Consider the following 25,789-nt stretch of genomic DNA (forward strand, 5'->3'; position numbering starts at 1 on the left):
AATGCTGCTTCCTTCCTTTTCTCTGAATTGCAAGCTACACATCAAAACATTCAGAAGCAGAATCAGTTTAGTGTCGTCATGTCAGTATCATTAATTTGAATGATGACATTTTACATATATATTTTTAAAACTCGCTGTTCAGACATATTCTGACACACATTGAGCAGATGGATCTTGAACCTGAGCCTGAGACAATATGACTGCACTGCAAGAGCCACTGACCAACAACTTATTGTACCATCAGCCTTTTTTCCCCAAACTGTATCAGATCACTATTCACTGACCAGAATTCAAAGTGGATAAAACTTGCGTGATCCTGGTTCTTCATTTGCTTCACTACATTTACCTGGATACTGGCCAGATAAAAGCACTCTCTTACTTATGAAAGATGTAAAGATTTTTTTAAAATTGCAATCACTGGTGAAACTGGTTGAAGGAAAATTCATGTGTGGTCTTCCTGGAAGCTTGGCCTTGGCTCATTGTGATGTGATGTTTCATTTGGAATAGTTTCCCTGGGAGATTTTGTTAATGATAGTTTGCCATTGCACTCCGCTCTCAGAGTTGGAGGGCAGGTACCAAGTCTACTTCAGCTGCAACAGGAACCAAACTTACGGTGCTTGTCGTTATTCTGAGCCACATGCCATCCAGCCAGTTGAGCTAATCAACACTTTCCACTCTAACACCCCACCAATCCAGGAAAATAAATGGTGTAAAAAGCCAAAAATTCAATATATGGGGAGGCTATTAAGAACAAGCATGAATCTGGTTGACAAGAATACATTAACAAAAGTCATAAGCTTACTTTCTGATAAAAGTCGTATTTGACCAATTAATATCTATATTACTGGAAGATAAAAACTGCTGTCTCAAAAATATACTCCAATAGTTCTAAATTTCACTGATTTGAACGTACCTGCAATTCCACTGCTCCAATTCATCATTAGTCAAATTAAAACTGACTTAACAACCGGACAAGATGATTAAAGCTATTAGATAGGCAATGAAACACAAAGCTTGGGCTGTCTTGACTTTCTGTCACTAGATTGCTATCAAACAGTAGGAGTACCAAAGGTGTCAAGAAAATCTGGCTCAGAATTTGGAGCTACACGTGCATTCTTCATTTCATTTCTGGAAACAACTTCTGGAAATTATTGAATTTGAAGAACAAATTTGAGCTAGCTGCTGTCACGGACTGGCCTCAGCACATGATAGTTACAGATCTTATTGCAACACCATCTTTGAAAGTGATTTGATGTACAATTTTTGTTTTTATACCTGGAGAATGTTGTAAGGATGAAGCCATCAAATAGCGCAGTACAGAACTCTTCTGTAGCAAATTCCTCCATCAATAACGTTAAATGGCTGGTAAACAGGTGTAAGAAAATATCACTGAATGCCATGTCATTGTACGTTTCCACTGCAACAAAATACAAAGAACATTTAGTTTTTTTCAATTCACACAGAAATTTAATTTGAAATTACAGCCCTTTCAATTTCAAGATGAAGCCAGCATCTGCATAATACAGAACTGGAAAGACTACAATTTTTGCTTTATAAAATTAAGAAGAAAAGTTTAAATATAATGATTCTATGTGCTCTGATATAAACCTAGATAATCGCACCAGAGGTTTCACTGTCCACCACAATGGAAACTACCCTCCTACCTGTTTCTAATGGAATTGGTCAGAATAACACTTATGTTGGTGCTGTAGAAAGACATCAAGCCCTGTGCTTTCCATACATTTTCATTGTGAATGCAAGTTATTGAACATATTCAAACTGTGAAGTGAGAACCGCTGTCCTCTTTCCATATATGTATTCATGATGCCATAAGGACCAAACCTTTATATTTTCTGTATTTTGGCTGTGGAGTGTAATTGGAAAAGACCTATTTCAGAAATAAAGAATTGTGGAACGGGGTAGTGCACTTATTAAAAGCGAGCTACCCCAGCACTTATTGCATGTGTTGTTCATGCTGTTGTCTGTTCAACCAGTGTTGGGGCTGGGTGGGGGGTTTAAAATCGCTGATGAATTAGCACCAGACAGTATATACAAAATGAGATTTGGCCGATAAGTAGCAGATTGGTCTGGTGGAATGATGATCAGTTGTTTATGACAAAGACTTTCTGCCTGCCAGATAAACAATTTGTGGGCGTGAACAAGACAGTCAGAAGCGTTTGCACCTCTGAATAGGAAAGTGGTGTTTTATTTCTCTGCCATGAAGAACACTAAAGCGTGAAGAAAGCTCATTTATCGTCCTTCACCAGTTGCTGTAAGCTGTTGCTTTTCACTCACAAACCACAGTTTATAACTTTTGAATGAATCTTTGTGTTTCCTGCAAACCAGTGAAAATACCCAAAGAGAAATCAAGAAGCACCAAGTCCTAGTAAGACAAGAGGATCTCAACAAACCCAATGGACAGGGATCATTGAACTGCCTTCCCAGTTTTATCCTCCACCCCTAAAATCTCTTTTTTTGGGTGTGTGGGTGTGTTAGGCTGTATAGGAGGGGTTTTATATAATTTTATACATTTTAATCAGGAAAGCTTTATGTTGACAATTAACAACTATTTACATTTAGCTAGAATCTACTTATTTGCAATAAATAGTAATTGCTCAATTACAGAAACCTTGCCTATGCTCTGTTAACCTAAGTCTAAAAGACAGGCAAAGTAGGGAATTTTACATGCGTTGATAAAATCTTTAACTTTTGTACTGTCTCTGGGATTAGTGGGGCTTGACTTCCAGTATGCCACCCTGGTGAGGCATGACAATGATCAGACTGAAACGTGATCCTGTTAAAGCTTGAAGATAAGGACAGTATCAAAATTTATTTCCCATAAAAAAGTTTAACCATTTTACACTTGCGAATTATGAAAAGATTTTCAGATCATGCAGTGGGTAAAGGCACTGGTTGATGCAGCACTAAACCACAGATACTGGAAGATCACAGGTTCAATTCCTGGTCTGTGCCAAGTGAGCTAATCTCCTCTTAACCAATAAATGGGCTGATAAAATTGAGTCCTGAAGAATTGTTACTGACTGGAAATATTAACTCTACTTCTATCTCCACAGATGCTGTCAACCTGATCAATTTCTCCAGGACTTTCTAATTTGATTCATGATGCAACTGTCACCCAAGATATAGCAGTGAGCCCAAAAAAGCCAAGTTATCGATTCTGAGTAATGTCCAGTGGTTCACCTTCGAAAAATCCATAAGTATGCAGCCAGTCAAATGTAGGCACATGCTTGGCTGTGATGCTGTTGATGGTTTAATAGCTTGAGACTTACTTTATATAAGCTCATTCAAAAAAAACAAAATTGCTAAATGTACTTAGTTGTTATTTTTGCCTTGACATTGAATCCGCTGATTCAGTCTGCACATTGAACTCTTATCACTGAATATTTAAACATCACTAATAGATCTGCTGTTGTCTTAACCACAGAAAAATTAACATGAAATAAATCTGGTTCAGAATTTGGGTCTGAATACTGATGATTTTGGTAAAGGTATTGGAATCTGCAGGTTCTGGAATTTGCAAAACTCTACTTAATGTAGAACAATATAAACAGTTGCTGGCATAACAGCAACACAGAATGATGATGCCTGAAATAAGGCACATGCCTCATACATTGAAGTGCATTACAAATAACTTGCTTTGGTGTTACAAAGAAAAAGAAATCTTTAGGTATAGTCATTAAGACAGACAGTAATTTAGTTAGGATTCTGGAGACATGAACAAAATCAGACGTACAGCTAGAGAGACCTGAAATCTGTAATATCTACAAACATTTGGAAGATGGTCTGGAGTTGCTCAGAATGAATTACATGTTCTGTGCAGTTCTATTGCAAAGTGCAACACGTAAAGTCATAGCTTCCTAATAATGAACTAAGGTTGAATCTAACACGTAACTGAAATCTTTTCCCTTACCTTTTAGTGTCACGAGATTTTCGTATTCGTCAACTTTAAAAATCTATTTGTTACTATTCTATTAAAACTATCTGAAACCATACATTATATATAGAAAAGCATAGAGCAACTGTTTCCATTAATCTCAATTTGTTACCAACATCCTATAGCAGAGAAAAAAATACTTGTTTTTTTTGTGATGGTAGTAATTTATCTCAAGTGTCCCTCGATCAGTGATGGATTAGTTCTTCAAGCCAGCATTATGCAATTGAAAATGACCACTTCACGTACCTATGCTCACCTCCTCCTCTTGATCTCAGAACAGTCCTTGCTGCTGCCTTCCATAAAACCTGCCTTTGCATTTAATGGATCATCTCCCAAATGGAACACATGTCCCCTTTCACTTTCCGTTATGCATTTTAAAGGGACATTGCTTTCACAACCCAGGTCCACACTGTAACTACTGAAAATACTAGCTCCCCTCCCTACAACACATCCTTTGCAAACACAGAAGAAGGAACACCTGCTCTTTTATCGCCTCCAGGTTCACTGTTGAAGGTTACAAACTCCCAGATGGGGTAGTGATTTCATCATTTTATTTTCAATTTAGTACATTGTACTCAACTTTACACTAAGGAAATGAAATGCAGACTGGGTGACTGCTTTGCAAAACAATTCCATTCAGATTACAACTAAGTTTCCAGTCATTTGACACTTTCACTGCACATCCCCCTCCCTTCTCTCTGCTCTGTTCTAAATGGAAGCTTAAAGAACAGTACCACATCTTTTGATTAGACATTTGATTCAACAGTGAAATCGATGATTTCAGATCGTAAACTCTGTAGTTCAGACAGCAGGTACTGGTGTTGCCATTAACAACTTCCACATGTCTAGCTTTATTTATTTGTTCAATTGTCATCACAGTCCTTTAGGACTTAACCATCCTTGCCTCCCAGCTTACTTTAGATTCCTCTTGTTCTCTTTTCCTCCTTCCTCTGCCACTGCTAAGATAATGTTAAATTGACAACTTCTTCTAATTTGGACGAACAGCCACTGAATGACAACTTTAAGCACTGTTTCTCTCTCTACAGATGCTGCTTGTACCTGCTGAGGATCTCCCACATCTCTTGTTTTATTACAAATGCTTCCTACAAGCATATCCAAAATTGGGAAGGACCAAATCTATTTTACTATTGTTACGATACTGCTCCCTAGTTGGAGTGAGTATAATACAAAGATGTCACCACTCACCATTATACTTTACTGGAATCCTTTCAAGGTTTACAAACGTGAGCATTTCCAAATCATCTTAAGTATTAAACCCTGAACATTGCAACAGTCAGTAAAGTAAATATTCAGTAGTCATAACATGGATACTGAGAAACCAACTTGTCACTCGGGTCTTTTCAACCTGAACCATAGTGTATACACTTGGAAAATCAGAATCCGTTGGCCAAGGATCCAATTTTCTTCATATTCATTTGACGTACAACTCAGAGCTGCAGAACAGTGCTACTAAAATATTTACAAAGAAATATTTAAAACAAAAACCTAAAATAATTGCAAGTACTCACCCAATGAAGGTAATAAGCGGAGAATGGCATTCTTGTTCCTCTGTTTTGTAATATGCAGTACATAGTACAGTGCAATTTCACAGGCTACACGATTCTCCAGAACGAACCTAGTAACAGAAGAAATCTGAATGTTTTGTTCTGCCACAAGTTAATTTGATTAGAACGCAGCATGAGGTACGATGTTTTGGTTTCTTTACATCTCTTAAATTTTATTTCATTTTCTTGCTTATACTTCCAGATTTGGACTCTACACAGCTCAGGGAGGGTACTTCATTCTAGCCAGAAGAACTGTGCTGTTATTTGCCCAGTTTACAGATTGCAAAACTGGGCTATGAAAGGAACAGCACTTGAAAAGATGCTGGATTAGGTGAAATTTTCATTGACAAGCCTGCATCAAGTTTGTAGGCAGTTATCAGCAAATCTGGAATTTGCTACTGCTTCACAGAAGCTTTTTTAAATAAAGATATTCATTACATAGTCCCAGCAACGTTCCCTTTTCTTTCAAGATAAACACTCATGTTTGAGGCTTTCTTCATCACGATACAGTTAGCTCAATTGGCTGATGCCTATGGTGTGTTGTAAAATAATACCAACAGCACAGGTTCAGCCCTCATACTATGCCTATCTTATTCCCCACTCTCGATGTGAAATGGTGCCCTTCAAGCTAAATGTCGCCATTTAATGGAGACAGATGCTTTTGGTCCTTAATGAAACACAATTAATTCTCTTGCCGTCAATATTCAGAAGGAGGACAATTCTACCCGTGATTGCAATCCCACTGATGAAACTAATTTGACTGAGAAACAATCCAAATTTAACTTTGGACTTTGTTAACTTGGCCACTCAAAATCAAGAAACGAATTGCAAATCTTTTACAATATTTTACCCAAGCCCTTTGTGACAGTATTTACAGAGTATTGACATCATGTAATATGTTATGAATTGTCTGAGAACATATCATCTGAAGTTTTAAATAAATGTAAGACTGACAATTGAACAATGACATACTTGATAAAAGATTCTGGGAGGTTGGTGGGATACATGCTTGCAGCCTTCTCCTCAGTAGGCAGTTTTTGGTCTACATTGAAACTGTGATCATCTACGACGAATGCCATCAGATTGGGTAAGAACTTTGTAATCAGTTCTATCTCCTATAGAAAGGTCATAAACAGAAAGTGGGTTATACACACACAAAATAATTTACTTTTTAAACACAGACAATTTTACATATTTTACATTTATTTGTCCATCCATCCATTTAGAAACCAAATGATGATGATCAAGTCTATTGTGGTGCTGATATCACCAGCCTCATACTTTCACTAAGGCTTTGTGGCCTAAACGCAGGATGAGACAGAGGGTAGGTACATAGCATTTTATTGTCACAATATATAAGTGAGAAAAGGTCACTGTGCTAAATCAAAAAGTAAGTGCACTAAATGTTACAAAGTCATACACCATCAACTAGGAAATGTGGGAACTCCACAACGATCCATAACCAAATTATGAAAGAGATAAATATATAATTTATTTAGACTAAATCAGGAAAACCTGTTGGAAGTACATGCGTGAATATTGGGAGAGTCAGGTTTTGATGTCCAGTTTTCATGGTTACATGGCCAACAATCATAATGAACCATCATCAAGTAATAACACTGTGCCTCTCCTGGAAAATTGTCCCTCCCAGTTCAGTTAGAGGAAAGCTATAAAGAAAACAGCAAATTTGTGTTGGGAGCCCAGTGAGATCTGTGACAGATTTTGTTTCTTATTCATGGTAAGTGGGCTTTGGTGGCTGGGTCAGTATTCATTGCCTATATCTAGTTGCCCTTGAGAAGATGCTGGTGACCTGTCATCTTAATCTGATGCAGTCAATTTAGTGTAGGAACATCTACAATGCCAATAGGGAACGTGTTCCAGGAATTTATCTTGTGACACTCAAGCAGCAGCGATCTATTTCCAAATCAGAATGGTGACGGGTTTGAAGGAGGTCTTGCAGATGTTGATGTTCCCATGTAAGTGCTGCCCTTGACCCACTGGAGGTCAAGGATTGTGGGTTTGGAGGGTGCTGTCTAAGGAGTTCTGGTACAGTTGCTACACTGCAACTTGAAAATGATACGCACTGTGATTTCAGTGCATCTGGCAAAGGGAATGAATGCTTGTGGATGTGGCACCAATCAAGCAGACTGCGTTCTCTCGGCTGGTATCAAGCTTCAAGTGTTGGTGGAGCTGCACTCATTGAGGCAACTGGGTAGAATTTCATCACCTTCCCTGTCTGGGGCTTTAAGAAGGTCACGCATTGAGGAGTCAGGGGCACAAAACTCACTGCAAGATTCTTAGCCTTTGCTCACGTAGCCAGAGTATGTACATGCCTAGTCCAGATCAGTTTCTGATCAATGGTAACCCCAAGGATGATGCTGAAGGGAAATTCTGTGATGGTTATATCACTGAATGTCAAAGGGTGATAGATGCTCTCTTGTTGAAGATGGTCAATGCTGAGCACTTTATGGCATGAATGTTCCTTGCCACTTTGCAGCCAGAGGCTGGCTGTCTCCTTGGTTTTTCTACATTTGTATAAAAATTGCTTCAGTATCTGACGAGACATGAGTGGTACCGGAAATCCCCATTTCTCACCTTATGATGGAGGGAAGGTCACTGATGAAACATCTGAAGATGATGTATGGGTCTAGGGCAGTATCCATTTGATAGAGGTAAATTTATCCATATACGATAAAAAAAAGTTTATGAATGTAATCATGTTGAGGATCCTTATTTTATTCCTATCAAATTAATATACTGTACCAAAGAGTTTTGCAGACCTGCTCTCCAAACCCTATATAAAGGAATCCTCCTGCATCATCTCTGCTTTGTGCTTTCGCGCGAAGGGTGGTGAGTGCCTGGAACACACTGCCAGAGGAGGTAGTGGAAGCAGACCCAGTAACAGCATTCAAGATGAACACATGCATAGGAAGGGAATAGAGGGATACGGACACTGTAAGGAAAACAGTTTTAGTATGGAAGGTCAAAATATGTCAGCGCAGGCTTGGAGGATCAAAGGGTCTGTTCCTGTGCTGTACTGTATTGTGTCAAAGAAGATGAAAGCATCATCAAATCAAATGTAAGCCTTTTGGTTACTTTTTTGGAATCTTACCTCTGTTAAAGTTTAATGATTTTAATTTTCAAAATAATCCAAAGTGGTCTAAGCTCTCAGTGGATCAATCGATGACAGTGCAGTATAACATTTCTCCCCTTTCATAAGTGACAACAAACTATTAAATCATAAATGTTACTCAGATGACGCACCTAATTGCTAAATAACTGCTTGGCTTAAATGCTTCTTTTGCTATTATTGAAATACATAAGAACCTGAGGGGACTCAATGGTGTGGATGCTGAAAGAATGTCTCTCCGATAAAAGGGAAACAATTTAAAAGAAAGGGGTTTCCTGTTTAAGACAGAGATGAAGATATGTTTTCTCTCAGAGGTAGGTAAGTCATGGAACTCTCTCCCCCTAGACAGCAGGGTCATGGAAATACAAGTAGTAAACTGAAGTTGAGGCCACAATCAGATCAGCCATGATCCTATTAAACAGTGGAGTAGGCATGAGGGACCAAATGACCTACGCCTGCTTCTGATTTGTATGTATTTAGAGTAGTTATAATTTTACCCAATAAGTTTTAATTTCACTAATCAAAGGGAGATTAAGTAAATAATATTGCAACCATCTTCACATATTTAGAAGTTGTTTGCTATGCAGCACACCATTCCATCTTGTGCTTTATTAATTGATAAGAATATTTCATGATTATCCTAACAGATGGACGCTAAAGGACCCTCAACACCTTAACATTCAAGTCTTGTAGGGGTACTTGCGAAGATGTTAAGCGTTCAAGATAACAAAAATATTTTGTACAATTCAAAAAATTAGGTAGAAATTGGACTTATCGCATGATAAATGCATCATTTCAGACAATGAGTCACAATGGATTTCATTAATGTCACTGGGTATAACGTTAACAACCAACACCATAAAGTAGTGGATTAGTTTCCTGACTTACCATTTTTGGCTCTTTGAATACTTGACTGTCAATCATATCCCAGGCCCCCTGACCAAGGGACAGCATGCGCAACAAAAGGAGAAGGTCCGGACTGTCCTGTTGAATTCCACAATTACACATCTTCAGTAATCCAATAATCTCAAAGCAACTTGTTTTAAGTAAAACTAGCTTTTTGAACAACACTGCTTTCTTGCTCTATAAAGATAATACTTGAACTAATCATACTAAATATTATAATTATTGTGTTGATGAAAAAGCAAAGCAGTTCGAGCTTTTTTGCCTTTCACTCATCAGGACAGATGTAAGAATGCCAAATTTTAAAGGCAGCAACATTTTACACTACGTAGGGATGTTGATTGGTTGGCAAGATGACTCTGATTAGTCAAGACATTGCCAAGAAGAATGCTGCAAGGAACAATCTCGAAAAATTAGGTTATGAGTACTTACTCTGGGCAATGCATCTTGGCCAACCAACTCCTGCAGGTTTTTCACCGTACTCAGAGCCAGAGTATTTATTGCAAAGGGATCACAAAGGATCATTGAGAGATCACTGGAAAGAGAATGTGTTACCTCAGGAATTCATTCATAAAACAGATGGCTCTTACATAATGAATGATAGTTATTTAATAAGAGATCACTCACCCTAATACTTGTTCCTGTCCCTTCTTAACTCCATCCAAGAAACCCTGCAATTCTCGAGCTCTCTTTGCATCGACAAATCTCTCTCTAATGCAAGCATCAAGGCACCAGGTAAACTATAAATAGAGAAATTTATTTCTTAAAATTTTCAATTTCTGGTTTTAATGATGGTCGTTTACATTGCAAAACCAAAACAATGCAGACACTGAAAATCTTGAAAACAGGAAATGCTAGAAATGCTTAACATGTCTACAGCAACTTTAGGGATAAAAACAGAATTCACACTTCAGATCAATGAGTTTTCCTTTAAAAGTGATGCTGGAAACTCTAACAGGGTAAGAGGAAGGTGAGATTCCAGAAAAATTACTAGGATTACAACGCGGAGACATTTCTGGACAAAGATCACTTTACAGGAGGGACCTCAGATTCAAGACTTGCAATTGACTGAAATAACTGGCTTACATGCAGGCATAAAAACTTTCACAAGTTTCACAGTTAGGTGTTTTGCAGTAAGAAACTAGAAAGGAGTGGAGATGGAGGGTAAAAATCCCAGAAGGATAATGGCCAACGGGAAACAAAGCAGCAGGTTAACATCTGTGGGGTTGGATCCAACTGTGTAGAAAAGTATGAAAAAAAATGAAAGGAGAACTCAGGAGAGGTTATTATAGTCTCCAGCACTAAGAATAGGACAAAGTGTTTGGAACGGGTTAGGAATCAAACTTCTAGCGCACTGGCTAAACAAATGACAAATGGGTCAATATAGGACTGCAGGTGCCGTATCTGAATGCACACAGGTTATGAACTAAGGTAAATGAGTTTGTGGCAGGGATCCAAATTGGGAGGTATGATGCGGTGGGCACCACAGAGCTGCAAGGGTTTCAGGACTGGGAGCTAAATACCCAACCTATCGAAAAGACAGGCAAGTGGGCAGAGGGGGTAGCGTTGTCTTCTTGGTTACAAATGAAATTAGATCAATAGCAAGAAATGAAGTAATGTCAGATGATGTAGAATCTGTGCAGGTAGAGTCGAGGAACTGCACAGGTGAAAAAAACAAAATGTGAGTTATGTACAGGCCTCCAAACAATGGTCAGGATGTGGGGCACAAGATACACCAGGAGTTAGAAAAGGTGTGTAAGAGAGGCAAGGTTACAGTGATCATGGGGGATTTCAATTTGCAGGTGGACTGAGAAAATCAGGTTGGTAGTGGATCGCAAGAAAAGGAATTTGTTGAATGTCTACCAGATGGCTTTTTGGTACAGCTTGTGGTGGAGCCCACTAGGGGACAGGCAATACTGGATTTAGTGGTGTGCAATGAGGCAGACTTGATAAAAGAGCGGAAGGCGATGAACCCTTAGGAGGCAGCGACCGTAATATGACAGAATTTACTCTGCTATTTAAGACGGAGAGGCTGGAATCAGACGTAACAGTATTACAGTTGAATAAGGGCAACTACAGAGGCATGAGGGAGAAGCTGAGCAGAATTCATTTGGGAGAGGAGTGTAGCAGGAAAGACAGTGGAACAGCAATAGCGGGAGTTTCTGCAGATGCAGCAAAAATTCATCCCTGGGAGAAAGAAGCATACTAAAGGGAAGATGAGGCAACCATGACTGACAAGGGAAGTCAGGGACAGCATAAAAGCAAAAGAGAAAACAAATGATATGGCAAGGGCAGTGGGAAGCCAGAGGATTGGGACGTTTACAAAGACTAACAGAGGCAATTGAAAAAGAAATAAGGAGGGCGAAGATTAAATATGAGGCTAAGCGAGCCAGTTACATAAAAGAAGATTCCAAGAGTTTCTTTAGTTATATAAAGGGCAAAAGAGGACATTAGGCTGGAGAAGTGGGAATGATAAACAAAGACATGGCTAAGGAATGGCTGAATAAGAACTTTGCATCAGTCTTCATGGTGGAAGACACAAGTAACATCCCAAAAATTCACGAGAGCTGGGGGGCAGAGGTGAGTATGATGGCCATCACCAAGAAGAAAGTGCTGGAAAAACTGAAAGGTTTGAAGATGGATAAATCATTTGGACTAGACGGAGTACACCCCAGAGTTCTGAAAGAGATAGCTGAAGAGATTGTGGAGGTGTTCATGGTGATCTTTCAGAAATCACTGGAGTCAGGGAAGGTCCCAGAGAACTGGAAAATCACTAACGTAACCCTCTCGTTTAAGAAGGGAGTAAAACAAAAGACGGGAAATTGCAAGCCAATTAGCCTGACCTCAGTTGTTGGTAAGATTTCGGAGTCAATTGTGAAGGATGAGATTTCTGAGTTCTTGGAAGCATGTGGTAAAACAGGACAAAGTCAGCATGGTTTCTTCAAGGGGAAGTCATGCCTGACAAATCAGTTAGAATTCTTTGAGGAAGTAACAAATAGCTTAGACCAAGGATAGCCAATGGATGTTATCTACCCAGACTTCCAAAAGGCCTCTGACAAGGTGCTGCACCGGAGGCTGCTGAGTAAGATAAGGACCCATGGTGTTGGAGGCAAGGTGCTAGCATGGACAGAAGATTGTGTGGCAGGAAGGAGAGAGTGAGGATAAAAGAGTCCTTATTAGGATGTCAGCCAGGGATATGTGGTGTTCCACAAATATCAGTGTTGGGACCACAACTTTTCACTTTATACCTAGATGAAGGATCTGAGGGCATTTTGGCTAGGTTTGCAGATGATACAAAGATAGGTGGAGAGACAGGTAGTATTGAGGAGGCGGAGATGCTGCAGAAGGATTTAGTCAAGTTAGGAGAGTGGGAAAAGAACTGGCAGATGGAATACAATGTGGGAAAATACGAGGTCATACACTTCCGTAGGAAGAACAGAGGGATAGAATATTTTCTAAAATGGGAGAAAAATCTGAGGTACAAAGGGACTTGGGGGTCCTAGTCTAGGATTCTCTTAAGGTAATCTTGCAGGTCACACCAGTAGTTAGGAAGGCAAATACAATGTTGGCATTTATTCAGAGGGGATTAGAATACAAAAGCAGGGATGTACTTCTGAGGCTTTATAAAGGTCAGAACACATTTAGAGTATTATGAGCAATTTTGGGTCTTATACCACAAGAAGGATGTACTGGCCCTGGAACAGGTCGAAAGGAGGTTCATGAGAATGATCCCAGGAACGAAAAGTTTAAAATTTGAGAAAGGTTTGAGGACTCTGGGTTTATACTCGATAGAGTTTACAAAGATATGGGAGCGGGGGGGGCGGGGGGGGGGGGGGGTGTTTATTTGAAACTTAGAGAATACTGAACAGCCTGAACAGAGTGGATGATGGGAAGACATTTTCATTGGCAGGACAGGCTAGGACCCAAGGGCGCAGCCTAAGAGTAAAGGGAAAACCCTTTAGAACAGAGATAAGGAGAAACGTCTTCAGCCAGAGAGTGGTAAGTCCATGGAATTCACTGCCACAGAAGGCAGGAGAGGCCAGATCATTGAGTATATTTAAGACAGAGATGGATACATTCTTGATTAAGGGTTATGGAGAGAAAGCAGGAGAATACGGTTGAGAAACTGATCAACCATGATTGAATGGCAGAGCAGACTTAATGGGACAAATGGCCTAATTTCTGCTGCTCTGGCTTATGGTCTTAAGAGTCATCAGTTCTCACTTTAAGACAATGTTCCAGTAAAGAGAATGGGAGATCAGCTTTCAGCTGAAGTGCATGCACATAATGTACCCGCTAAAATCTCATTGTACCTTGTGACAAGGATCCACAGAACATATTTCACTGATATCGAGATCATGCAAAGACATCAACAGTTCTGCGCGCAGAGTGCAATAATGTACATTTCTTGTCCGCAGGAACAGAGTGCGTAGAAACTGGAGAACCATGTCATACAGCTTTACGTTTTTCCCAATCATGTTGGTTAATTTCTGAACAACCTGGACATACAAGAGAAACAGAATCATGAAAATATTAGAAACAAAGATGGTTTATCTTAAAACAAACAAGCTTTGAAGGTTTGCAAAGGAAAAAGTAGTTTGCTACTTAACTACCAGTTTAACTAGTTATGCGCTGATGGTTCATGCTTGTTTATCTGTAGCTGTAATCTGTTTACTTGCAATGTGTAGTAATTCTTGTTAGGTTCGGCAACCTCAATTTTGTCAACTTGGGTCTAAAAGACAGGTGAACCGGATATTTTTAATTTTCGTATAAAACCTTTTACTTCTAAGACAACTCCAGGAACAGTGGGTCCTGATTTTCAATGTTCAACTGCAGTGAGGGATAAGAATTATCACTCGAACACCATTTCCCCACATCTATAGCATGGATTTTTCAAAGGGAGGTGGGAGACAGATCTCAGTTATCTGCAAGAACTTTAGACTTCCATCAGGAAATCATTATCAAATTTCTGTCCTTGATGACTTGTTACTATGTGACTTGTACCATATTCCCATGAAGGGCAACATCTGGAAAATTCAGAAGAACAACAGGAAGTTGCAGGAACTTGTTGGGAGTCCCTAGTAATAAGAATTCCAGGGTACCAGAGAAAATTGGTTCTCAATTTTTTTTTAAAACATCCTTACAGACTCCAATAATATAGAAAAATAAAACAATTGTTACTGTATAAACATGTTTAATTGCTAAGAGTTAATTTGAGAGTAATTGAGAGGTTTTATGAGACTAACATGAACAAAAACTCCAGATATAAAACAAAGATGAACAACATGAATGAAATACTCCCCACTGTGTGCATGCACTTCAGCTGAAAGCTGATCTCCCATTCTCTTTACTGGAACATTGTCTTAAAGTGAGAACTGATGGCTCTTAAGACCATAACTCCCCTGTACACATCCTGTCTCGTACCTCTCCTTGACGTCTAGTTTTGGGGGATGCGGAGAAGAAGTTGTGCAGGACTGACAACTCACTGCTGAACAGGGCATTTTCTTTCTCAACGATGTACTGTTTCAACAATGGGGAGACCTCATCTCCAAACAATGCCTGGTTATCCTGCCAGATCTGACGTTTCACTTCAGTAGCACAGATTTTGTACAGCTCTTTATCTGCCATCACCAGTTTTAATTTCTCTTCTGGTACCTGCGAAAACGTATGCAATTCCGGTCCATTATAATAGTACAAGGTGAAGACTAGGTGAGTTAGAAGTATCAGAAGCAAAAATATTGTACATAATCAGCATGATGCAACTCAAACATTTTATACTAAGTTGAAGATTTTATCAGTTGATAAAAATTATGATAAAGAAATTCGCGAGCTCAGATTTGAAACTTCTGTAACATTGTGTGACTGACCTTAGGTAAGTGTTTCATCACGCACATTACTACAGGCTGTATTGATGGAACTTTGACTAACGGAAAACATTTTTCCAGGAGATCTTCTAATTTGTTATACCTAAGGAAAAATGTTGACAAAAATAAGCAAATGGCAGCAAAGACATAAACAAGAGAATGATGCTTCAGAAGGAGGTAATGCTAATCAAAAGACAGTCATAATTTAGGTTATTTTCTGAAGAAGGGTCTAGGCCCGAAACGTCAGCTTTCCTGCTCCTCTGATGCTGCTTGCCCTGTTGTGTTCATCCAGCTCTGCACTTTGTTATCTCATAATTTAGGTTACTTTTTTTTAAGCAGTTTCAAAATGCCAGAGCATTCTTAGTGCTTTCCTGCCAATACTAAACACCGTTCAGCATCAGAATTTTATTAAACATGATTTGATAACAACACAATTGGTTTATACTTACATACACGAAAATAATTCAGCAATGGACAATATCAAGGAAAGTATAACTGCAAAATATTAAGTTTAATCCTCAAAATAATTGACAGAGATGAGGGGAAAATCAAAGCGTGGAGAGTTATTGTAAATCTCTTCTTCAAAAGGCAGGGACCAAGTATCTTTAAGTACTATCAAGGCAGAGATTCCACAATGAGCTCCAACAGTTCACCCACTTCACCAACACCTTCACCTTAACCTTAAGTTCACCTGGACCATCTCTGATAACTCTCTCTCCCTCCTGGACCTCTATTTCCATCAGTGGCAACCACCTTGAAACTGATATCCATTTCAAGCCCACCCACCTACTCGCACAGCTACTTAGAATACACCTCCTCCCACAAAAACACCATCTCCTATTTCCAATTCCTTCACCTTTGCTGCATCTGCTCCCAGGGTGAAGCATTGCACTCCCGAACATCTCAGATGTCCTTGTTTTTGAAGGACCGCAACTTCGCCCACTCAGTGGTCAAGCACGCCCTCAACTTTGTCTCCTGCATTTCCCACAAGTCATCCCTCACACCCCCTCCCCGCAATAACAATAACAACCAAAACAGAGTCCCCCTCGTCCTCACATACCACCTCACCAACCTCCAGATCCAATGCATCATCCTCCGTCACTTCCGGCATCTGCAATCTGACCCCACCACCAAAGACATTTTTCCCTTCCCACCCTTATCAACTTTCCAGAGGGACCACTTTCTCTGGGACTCCCCTGTCTGGTCCACACTACCCTCCAGCCGCACCACACCCAGAACTTTTCCCTGCAACCGCAGGAAGTGCTACACCTGACCCACACCACCTCCCTCACCCCCATCTCAGGCCCCAAGAAGACTCTCCAGATCAAACAGATGTTCACCTGCACATCTGCCAATGTGGTTTACTGTATCCACTGTACCCATGTGGCTCCCTCTACATTGGGGAAACCAAGCGGAGGCTTGGGGACCACTCTGCAGAACACCTCTGCTCGAGTCGCAATAAACAACTGCACCTCCCAGTCACAAACCATTTCAACTCTGCCTCTCATTCCTCAGATGACATGTCCATCCTGGGCCTCCTACAGTGCCACAACAATGCCATCAGAAGATTGCAGGAACAGCAACTCATATTTCGCTTGGGAACCTGGCAGCCCAATGGTATCAGAGATAATGAACTCGTCCTCACCCTCAACAACTTCTCTTTTGACTCCTCCCACTTCCTATAGACTAAGGGGGTGGCCATGGGCACCCGCATGGGCCCCAGCTATGCCTGCCTCTTTGTAGGTTATGTGGAACAGTCCCTCTTCCGCACCTACACAGGCCCCAAACCCCACCTCTTCCTCCGGTACATTGATGACTATATCGGCGCCACCTCTTGCTCCCCAGAGGAGCTCGAACAGTTCATCCACTTCACCAACACCTTCCACCCCAACCTTCAGTTCACCTGGGCCATCTCCAGCACATCCCTCACCTTCCTGGACCTCTCAGTCTCTATCTCAGGCAACCAACTTGCAACTGATGTCCATTTCAAGCCCACCGACTCCCACAGCTACCTAGAATACACCTTCTCCCACCCACCCTCCTGCAAAAATTCCATCCCCTATTCCCAATTCCTCCGCCTCCGCTGCATCTGCTCCCACGATAAGACATTCCACTCCTGCACATCCCAGATGTCCAAGTTCTTCAAGGACCGCAACTTTCCCCCCACAGTGATCGAGAACGCCCTTGACCGTATCTGCCGTATTTCCCGCAACACATCCCTCACACCCCGCCCCCGCCACAACCACCCAAAGAGGATCGCCCTCGTTCTCACACACCACCCTACCAACCTCCGGATACAACGCATCATCCTCCGACACTTCCGCCATTTACAATCCGACCCCACCACCCAAGACATTTTTCCATCCCCACCCCTGTCTGCTTTCCAGAGAGACCACTCTCTCCGTGACTCCCTTGTTCGTTCCACACTGCCCTCCAACCCCACCACAGCCGGCACCTTCCCCTGCAACCACAGGAAATGCTACACTTGCGCCCGCACCTCCTCCCTCACCCCTATCCCAGGCCCCAAGATGACATTCCACATTAAGCAGAGGTTCACCTGCACATCTGCCAATGTGGTATACTGCATCCACTGTACCCGGTGTGGCTTCCTCTACATTGGGGAAACCAAGCGGAGGCTTGGAGACCGCTTTGCAGAACACCTCCGCTCAGTTCGCAACAAACAACTGCACCTCCCAGTCGCAAACCATTTCCACTCCCCCTCCCATTCTCTAGATGACATGTCCATCATGGGCCTCCTGCAGTGCCACAACGATGCCACCCGAAGGTTGCAGGAACAGCAACTCATATTCCGCCTGGGAACCCTGCAGCCTAATGGTATCAATGTGGACTTCACCAGTTTCAAAATCTCCCCTTCCCCTACTGCATCCCTAAACCAGCCCAGTTCGTCCCCTCCCCCCACTGCACCACACAACCAGCCCAGCTCTTCCCCTCCACCCACTGCATCCCAAAACCAGTCCAACCTGTCTCTGCCTCCCTAACCGGTTCTTCCTCTCACCCATCCCTTCCTCCCACCCCAAGCCACACCCCCATCTACCTACTAACCTCATCCCACCTCCTTGACCTGTCCGTCTTCCCTGGACTGACCTATCCCCTCCCTACCTCCCCACCTATACTCTCTCCACCTATCTTCTTTACTCTCCATCTTCGGTCCGCCTCCCCCTCTCTCCCTATTTATTCCAGTTCCCTCTCCCCATCCCACTCTCTGATGAAGGGTCTAGGCCCGAAACATCAGCTTTTGTGCTCCTGAGATGCTGCTTGGCCTGCTGTGTTCATCCAGCCTCACATTTTATTATCTTAGCCCAATGGTATCAACGTGGACTTCACAAGCTTCAAAAATTTCCCCTCCCCCTACTGCATCCCAAAACCAGCCCAGCTTGTCCCCACCTCCCTAACCTGTCCTCCCTCCCACCTATTCCCTCCTCCCACCTCAAACCCCACCCCTATCTCCTACCTGTTACCCTCATCCCGCCCCCTTGACCTATCCATCCTCCCTGGACTGACCTATCCCCTCCCTATCTCCCCATCTAAACTCACCTTTACTGGGTCCATCCCCACCTCTTTGACCTGTCTGTCTCCTCTCCACCTATCTTCTCCTCTATCCATTTTCTATTTGCCTCACCCTTTCTCCCTATTTTTTTCAGAACCCCCTTCCCCTCTCGCATTTCTGATGAAGGGTCTAGACCTAAAACGTCATCTTTCCTGCATCTGATGCTTGGCCTGCTGTGTTCATCCAGCTGTACATCTTGTTAGATCAGAGATAGACAGATCCTTGATTACCACCGGAACAAAAGATTATTGGGGGTATGCAGTAATGTAGAGATGAGGTTAAATATCAGATCAAGGATGATCTTATTAATTGGCAGAAGAGGCTCAAGTGGTTACGTTGCCTACTTTTGTTTTCCATATAAAAGAAAATTGTAAAAAAGAAAGCAATTAGCAAAAACAAACATAGTCCATTACAGGCAGAGATAGGAGAATTTATCATATAAAGAAATGGTAGAGAAGCTAAACAAGTAAGGGCCAATGAGCCAAGTAGTGGCAAATGGAGTTTAATTTAGATAAATATGGAGGTGCTGCATTTTGGAAAGAAAAATCAGGACAGGACTTAAACACTTAATGGTAAGGTCTTGTGGAGTGTTGCTGAACAAAGAGACCTTGGAGTACAGATTCTTAGTTCCTTTGTAGTGGTGTCTCCGGTAGATAGGATAGTGAAGATGGCGTTTGGTATGCTTGCCTTTATTGGTTAGTGCGTTGAGTATCACAGTTGGGAGATCATGTTGTCGCTATATACAGGACATTGGTTCGGCCACTTTTGAAATACTGCGTGCAATGTTGGTCTCCCTGCTATAGGAAGTATGTTATGAAACTTGCAAGGGTTCAGAAAAGATTTACAAGGGATTGAAGGGTTTGAGCTACAGGGGGAGGCTCAATAGGCTAGGACTGTTTTCCCTGGAACATCAAAGGCTGAGGTGTGATTTTATAGAGGCCTGTAAAATCATGAGGGGTTGGACAGGGTAAATAGACAGGGTTGTTTCCCTTTTTTTGGGGGGGTGGGAGTCCAACAAGACACAGCATAGGTTTAAGATAAGAGAGCAAAGATATAAAAGGGACCTTAGGGGCCACTTTTTCACACAGTGGGTGGTACATCTGCAGAATCAGCGGCCAGAGGAGGTCACGAAGGCTGGTACAATTACAATATGTAAATAGGAAGGGTTTAGAGGGATATAGGCCGAAGTGCTGGCAAATGGGACTGGATTTATTCCGGATATCTGATCAGAATAGAAGAGTTGCACTGAAAGATCTGTTTCCATGCTGTATATCTCTATGACTTTTCACAGAGAAAGACACAATAAGTTTCTATGAATTATTTAAGATCTAGTGAGAAAACAGAACTCAAAGAAATTAGTTTTCATTAAAAAAATCTTATTGGAGAATGGAATAGGATCAAATCAACGGTGTCCAAGAGCATTGACAAAGGTGACAACAGACACTGGGATGCATTGGTGATCAGCTCTTAAAGTTTTATTTATTCTGGTACGGTGTTTGCAGATTGTAAGGTCGCTAAGTTTCAATAATTTTTAAAAAACCTAAAAGAAGGAAATAAACAATTAATTTGGCTAAGTGTTACATCATCATACATGTTGTGCCACTCTACCTGTCTCCATCTTTTCCCTCCGATGCTATGGTGGCAACCTTATCCAGCAGTTTTTCTCGTAGTTCATCAAATACAGATTGGTGGAACTCCAGCCTGGGAATGCTGTGCAGGTCCAAGAAAGGTAAAGCTGACTGCAGGGATGGCAGTAAAATTCCATTTTCAATCTGAATTCAATAGAAAAGTAAAACAAGTGAACTAGTATCCAAAAGAACACATTGGAAAATATAATGAAGGGATTAATCATGATCCCGTTCTGTTCTTTGTTGAAATGGAATAATGCAAATACATTTCTAGATTAATGAAAAAATTGCCAATTCCTCCCTGAGCTGATAACCAGTCGGGTTCTATTGCAGATCTTTGGTTTTATGTGGTGGTTGGAAGATTTTAGTCTTGCCAACTTGAAACAGAATTCTAACACTTGCAGGATGCCAGCCTCCCACTTTGCTTGCGGGAGAGAGAGACGTGGGAGGGGGGAGAGACATTGAGGGGGGGGCAGAGAGACGTGGGAGGGGGCAGAGACAGAAACATGGGGGGGGGAGAAGAAACGTGGGGGCGGAAGAGAGACGTGGGGGGAGGAAGAGAGAGACACGTGAGGGGGGGATGGAGAGAGACGGGGAGGATGATGTGAGGTGGAAAGACAGACTGGGGGGTGAGGGGTGTGGTTTAGATTCGCTGTCTAAAGGCGGACGGTCCCTCCGCGGGGTCTGTAAGGGCCGGGCCGGGAGTCTGTGATGTTTCCGCGGCCGCACACCTGGAACTGGTCGATGGCCTTCAGCGGCTCCGTGCAGTTGGTCAGAGTTTCCTTCAGATCGTCTCCGCTCGCGATGCCGAGCTCCTGCAAACCCGCGAACATGGTGCCAGGAACTGGGGGACCCGCTCAAGCCGGACACCGCTCCGTCACAGAAGGAGCCCCGGGCGGAAACCGCTTCCCCCCGCCCCAGCCGCGTTCCTGCTGCAACACGCCCCTCCGTCCCGTCTCTCTCTGTTTACCTGTTTCACTCAACACCACAACATCGCTGTAGGCGAGCACGAAAAATAAATGTTGCAGGGAAATTACAGATGGGATCTGTTTCCACGCTGTCTCAGATATATTCTCACTTTACAATTTGCACTGACCCCTTTCATTGAAATGTTTAAAGTACTCAGGCTGCACAAGGCACTTTGTGATCACTTTTCTGCAGTAGATCAGCCAAGTTATCCCTGTTTTAAAATAAAATGCATGTAGTATCATTTGCAGTTACAAGTTACTTGTCATGCACAGTCAGTTCCATTTTCATCAGGATCAAAAGCAGAAGTTGTGGGAAAGCTCAGCAAGGTCTGACAGCATCTGTGAAGGAAAAGAAAGTTAACACATTGCGTCCAGTGACCCTTCTTCAGAAGTGATGGTGGCTGAGAAAATGTCGGTTGTATGCAGTTAAAAGGGAGGGAGATAGGGTAGGAAGTAAATGACAGGATACAGCCCAAAGAGAGAGACGAGCAGTCGGACAGACAAGGGAATTGATAACAATCTGGCTAAGAGGTAAATAGTTGTTAATGGAGACAGTTGGTGACTAACAATAGGTAGTGTGTAATGGCAGACTGTGTAATAACAGTGCCTGGTGTGTGGGGTAGGGGCTGGGACATAGGAGAGTTCAGGCACTAAAATTGTTGAACTCGATATTAAGTCCAGAAGGCTACAGGGTCCCAAAGCAGAAAATGAGTTGTTGTTCTTCCAGCTTGCATTGAACTTCACTAGAAAACTGCAACAAACCAGAGACAGAGATGTTGGCCAGCGAACAGGGTGGTGTGTTAAAGTGGCCAGCAACAGGTAGCCTCAGTTCTGAGGAAGGGTACAAGCAGAATGAATCTACGCTTCCTTTCCCCAATGTATAGGAAACCACACTGTGAGCAGCGAATGCAGTAGATTCTGGGAAGTGCAGGTGAAATGCTGCTTCACCTGGAAGGTATGTTTGGGCCCTTGGATAGTGAGGGAGGAAGTAAATACGCAGGTAAGACTATAAGACATACGAGCAGAAACTAGGCTATTCGGCCCATCGTCAGGTCTGCCATTCAATCATGGCTGATAAGTTCCTCAACCCCATTCTCCCGCTTTCTCCATGTAACCCTTGAAAATCAAGAACCTATCTATCTCAGTCTTAAATGTACTCAATGACCTGGCTGCCATAGCCTTCTGTGGCAGTGAATTCCATAGATTCACCACTCTCTGGCTGGAGAAGTTTCTCCTTAACTCTGTTCTAAAAGATCTTCCCTTTATTCTAAGGCTGTGGCCTCAGGTCCTAAACTCTCCTCCCAACAGCTTCCCAACATCTATTTTGTCCAGGCCATTCAGTATTTTGAAAGTTTCAATTAGATTCCCCCCAATCCTCATCTTTCTAAACTCCAGTGAGTATAGTTCCAGAGTCCTCAAACATTCCTCATATGTTAAGCTTTCGACTCCTGGACCATTTTCGTGAACCTCCTGTGAACCCACTCCAGAGTCAGGACATCCTTCCTGAGAAGTGTTGCACTGTTGCCACTTGCAGCAGATGGTGCCAAGGGGCTGTTGGGGGAGGGGTGGGGGTTTTTTGGAAGAAGATTGGACCAGGGTGTTCCGGAGGGAACAGTCCCTGTGAAAGGCGGACAAGGAAGGGCTGGGGAATGTGTGTCTGGTGGCGGCATCATGCTGGAGGCGGCATCATGCTGGAGGCAGCAGAAACGGCATCTGATGATCTTCTGGATGTGGATGCTGGTGGGATGGTAGGTAAGGACAAGGGGAACTCTATCGCTGTTGTGGGAGGGAAGAGAAGGGGTGAGGGCGGAAGTGCAGGAGATGGGTCAGACCCAGTTGCAGGTCGCGTCAACAACGGTGCTGGGGAATCCTCAGTTGTGGAAGAAAGTGGACATTGTGGAGGCTCCCTTGTCGAAGTTGGCCTAATTTCAATACATGCAAGAGACAGACGAACTGAGAGAATGGGATGGAATATTTCAGCACATCCATCAGTCTCTGCAGATATATGGCATATACAAATATTTCAATCATGCAGATCTCCTAACAGCATATGACCACATTACCAATGCTATGCTTTGGCTATCAGACTGTTCCTGTGATGATGGTCTTTCTCAAGGAAGTGTCACTTCTTGTTTTTATTTGTGGACCAACCAGTGATACCTAAGTGAACAAAAGAAAAATGTTGACTTCTTCACTCATCGTTACTCATCACAATGCCTGAAATGGTTTCATAATGACTGAAGTGTACTTTCTGGTGTTCTACAACCTATTTTTCGAATCAACCTGAGCAGGTGGGACATGAACCTGGTCCAGGTTAAGGACTCTACTACTGCACCATGAGACTGCCCGCTTGTGTTCTACAAATTCATTCAGAATCATTGACTTCAGCTGATCTAACTTCTAGGATAGTAATTAACAGTCAGAGGGTAGTAATAATATCCCTACCTTTAAGCCAGGAAGCCCGGCTTCATATCCTACCAACTCTACAGATGTGTAATAACAGATTGATTGATTAGAAAATAGGTTAAAAATACTTAATAGTTAATGGTGAGAAGATTAGTCCTTTGAGAACAAAGATGTTTACTCTTAGCTTTGTCCATGGTCTGTTTTGGAAGGCATGTGCCATAAGCAGCTCTTTCCTGCTTGGTTTGATTTTTTTCTACAAGCACTGCATTGGCTGATGTCCTTAATCTCATTGCTCATGTTTGGCCGGTAGGACACTTGTCGTCCTCAGATTCTTCTTAATGAAGGTTAGCGTGGATGAACTTCAGCATCTCTTTTCTCATCTTCCTAGGGATAATGAATCTATTTTCTTTGCACAACAGACCATCTTGGGCTATGGATTCATTTCTGTATGCCATATACTCTCAGTCATATAGCACGGCAACAGATCCTTCAGTCCAACTCATTCATCCAACCAAATTTCCCAAACTAAACTAGTCCCATTTGCCTGCATTTGTTGGAGAGCTGTATCTTGTTGTTTGGTTTGCTTGATTTGGACAAGACTCTGGTTGTTCAGATTCAATATCTTTGCTGGGTTATTGACTGAAAGCAAAAGCTCATCTGGAAGACTTCACACTCCATCTTAGCATCCTCAATTTTTTTCAGTGGGGTACTGCTCTCAAAAGCATGCCAGCACAGTACATTTGTTTCCCTTGCCTGCACATTTACAAATGATATCTCTTGAAATTAAGTAACACTATTTGTGGATCCTTTGGAGCAGAGTGAAGCAGATTGAGAAAAATGTTTTCAAGTAGCTAACGGTCAGATTCCACAATCACTCTGTCTCGCGATTAAAATTCTCACAGGCAAAGACAATAACTAGGCACCCTATCTCTATCTGAGCATAGCCTTGTTCAGTTTGCATTAATGCCTTGGGTAGCTTTGGTGCTAAGGCTTGCTCCAAATCTTGTCTTGCTAGCACCACACTGCACAGAAAGGGGACTTCATCATTGACATTGTAGTACCTCAAAACTGGTGGCCTCATCATTAGTTATTTGATCCTAGTGAAAACTGCTTCTCTGGGCCACTCAGCAGCGCGATTATGTAGGAGGTTCACACTCTAATACAAACTAAAGAATCATTTCAGAAGGTAGTTAGAAAATGCTTTCATCCAGCATAACTTGTCAATTACCATTCTTCACATTGAGGGTAGTAAAAATGATTTGCAAAGTTTCTTCAGTAATTGACAATACAGTGAGATGTCACTTTCTTGATTATTCCCTTATTTTCTAGCTCTTCTATTTTGTTTTGCAGGCTGACTTAATGCAGTTGGAATTCTTCTCAACAGATGATATATTGGCCTCACACTGTCATCTACTTCACGTTGACATTTACCAGGAAGACATTCAGCAGTCAATAGCTTAGTGGTTGGCAAAATGCTGCAAATCTCTTCTGGCATGTTTAGGGATACTAATCTGACAGTTAACCACGATTTGGCTTAACACCTAAAAATGATTAAATCCAAATGTTCATTCTTCCCCTTGCATTGAGCTGTCTGCTGAAGCTCTCCTGTGGAGATGATTATTGTTCAATCGCATAGTTTCAACATTACTTTAAGCAGCTTTATTATTGTGTCACATCTGGCATTAACTGGTACACATTTAAAATAGCCCATTTTGTTGTCTGATAGTCAGTGATAGGCTTCTGAGGAAGGATCACCAGACCAAAAACTCTGTTTTTTCCTTCACAGATGCTGCCAGACCTGC

The 25,789-nt window shown here is 42.0% G+C and overlaps 1 protein-coding gene and 1 long non-coding RNA gene across 5 annotated transcripts in view; one reads left to right on the forward strand and one right to left on the reverse strand.

Annotated features, from left to right (window-relative positions):
* Nucleotides 1-3,435, forward strand: part of LOC125465479 (uncharacterized) — a 23,961-nt gene extending 20,526 nt beyond the window's left edge. For all 4 annotated transcript variants that reach the window (XR_007250256.2, XR_007250257.2, XR_007250255.2 and 1 more), the window contains one exon: nt 3,075-3,435. This is a non-coding gene — a long non-coding RNA (uncharacterized LOC125465479). The remainder of the gene's footprint in view (nt 1-3,074) is intronic.
* The window catches only part of nelfb (negative elongation factor complex member B), a 23,468-nt gene extending 1,930 nt beyond the window's left edge, over nt 1-21,538 (reverse strand). The window contains exons 1-11 of the mRNA XM_048559068.2: nt 21,345-21,538; nt 20,594-20,757; nt 15,421-15,520; nt 14,978-15,208; nt 13,867-14,052; nt 10,181-10,293; nt 9,986-10,088; nt 9,539-9,634; nt 6,493-6,635; nt 5,485-5,591; nt 1,276-1,417 (exon numbers count right to left, since the gene is read on the reverse strand). Of these exons, the coding sequence (XP_048415025.1) occupies nt 1,276-1,417; nt 5,485-5,591; nt 6,493-6,635; nt 9,539-9,634; nt 9,986-10,088; nt 10,181-10,293; nt 13,867-14,052; nt 14,978-15,208; nt 15,421-15,520; nt 20,594-20,757; nt 21,345-21,446 (1,487 nt within the window). The 5' untranslated portion in view covers nt 21,447-21,538. The remainder of the gene's footprint in view (nt 1-1,275; nt 1,418-5,484; nt 5,592-6,492; nt 6,636-9,538; nt 9,635-9,985; nt 10,089-10,180; nt 10,294-13,866; nt 14,053-14,977; nt 15,209-15,420; nt 15,521-20,593; nt 20,758-21,344) is intronic.
* Nucleotides 21,539-25,789: the final 4,251 nt, after the last annotated feature.

Source organism: Stegostoma tigrinum, chromosome 29 (genome assembly GCF_030684315.1).
Source record: "Stegostoma tigrinum isolate sSteTig4 chromosome 29, sSteTig4.hap1, whole genome shotgun sequence".
NCBI classification, from domain to species: Eukaryota; Metazoa; Chordata; class Chondrichthyes; order Orectolobiformes; family Stegostomatidae; genus Stegostoma; species Stegostoma tigrinum.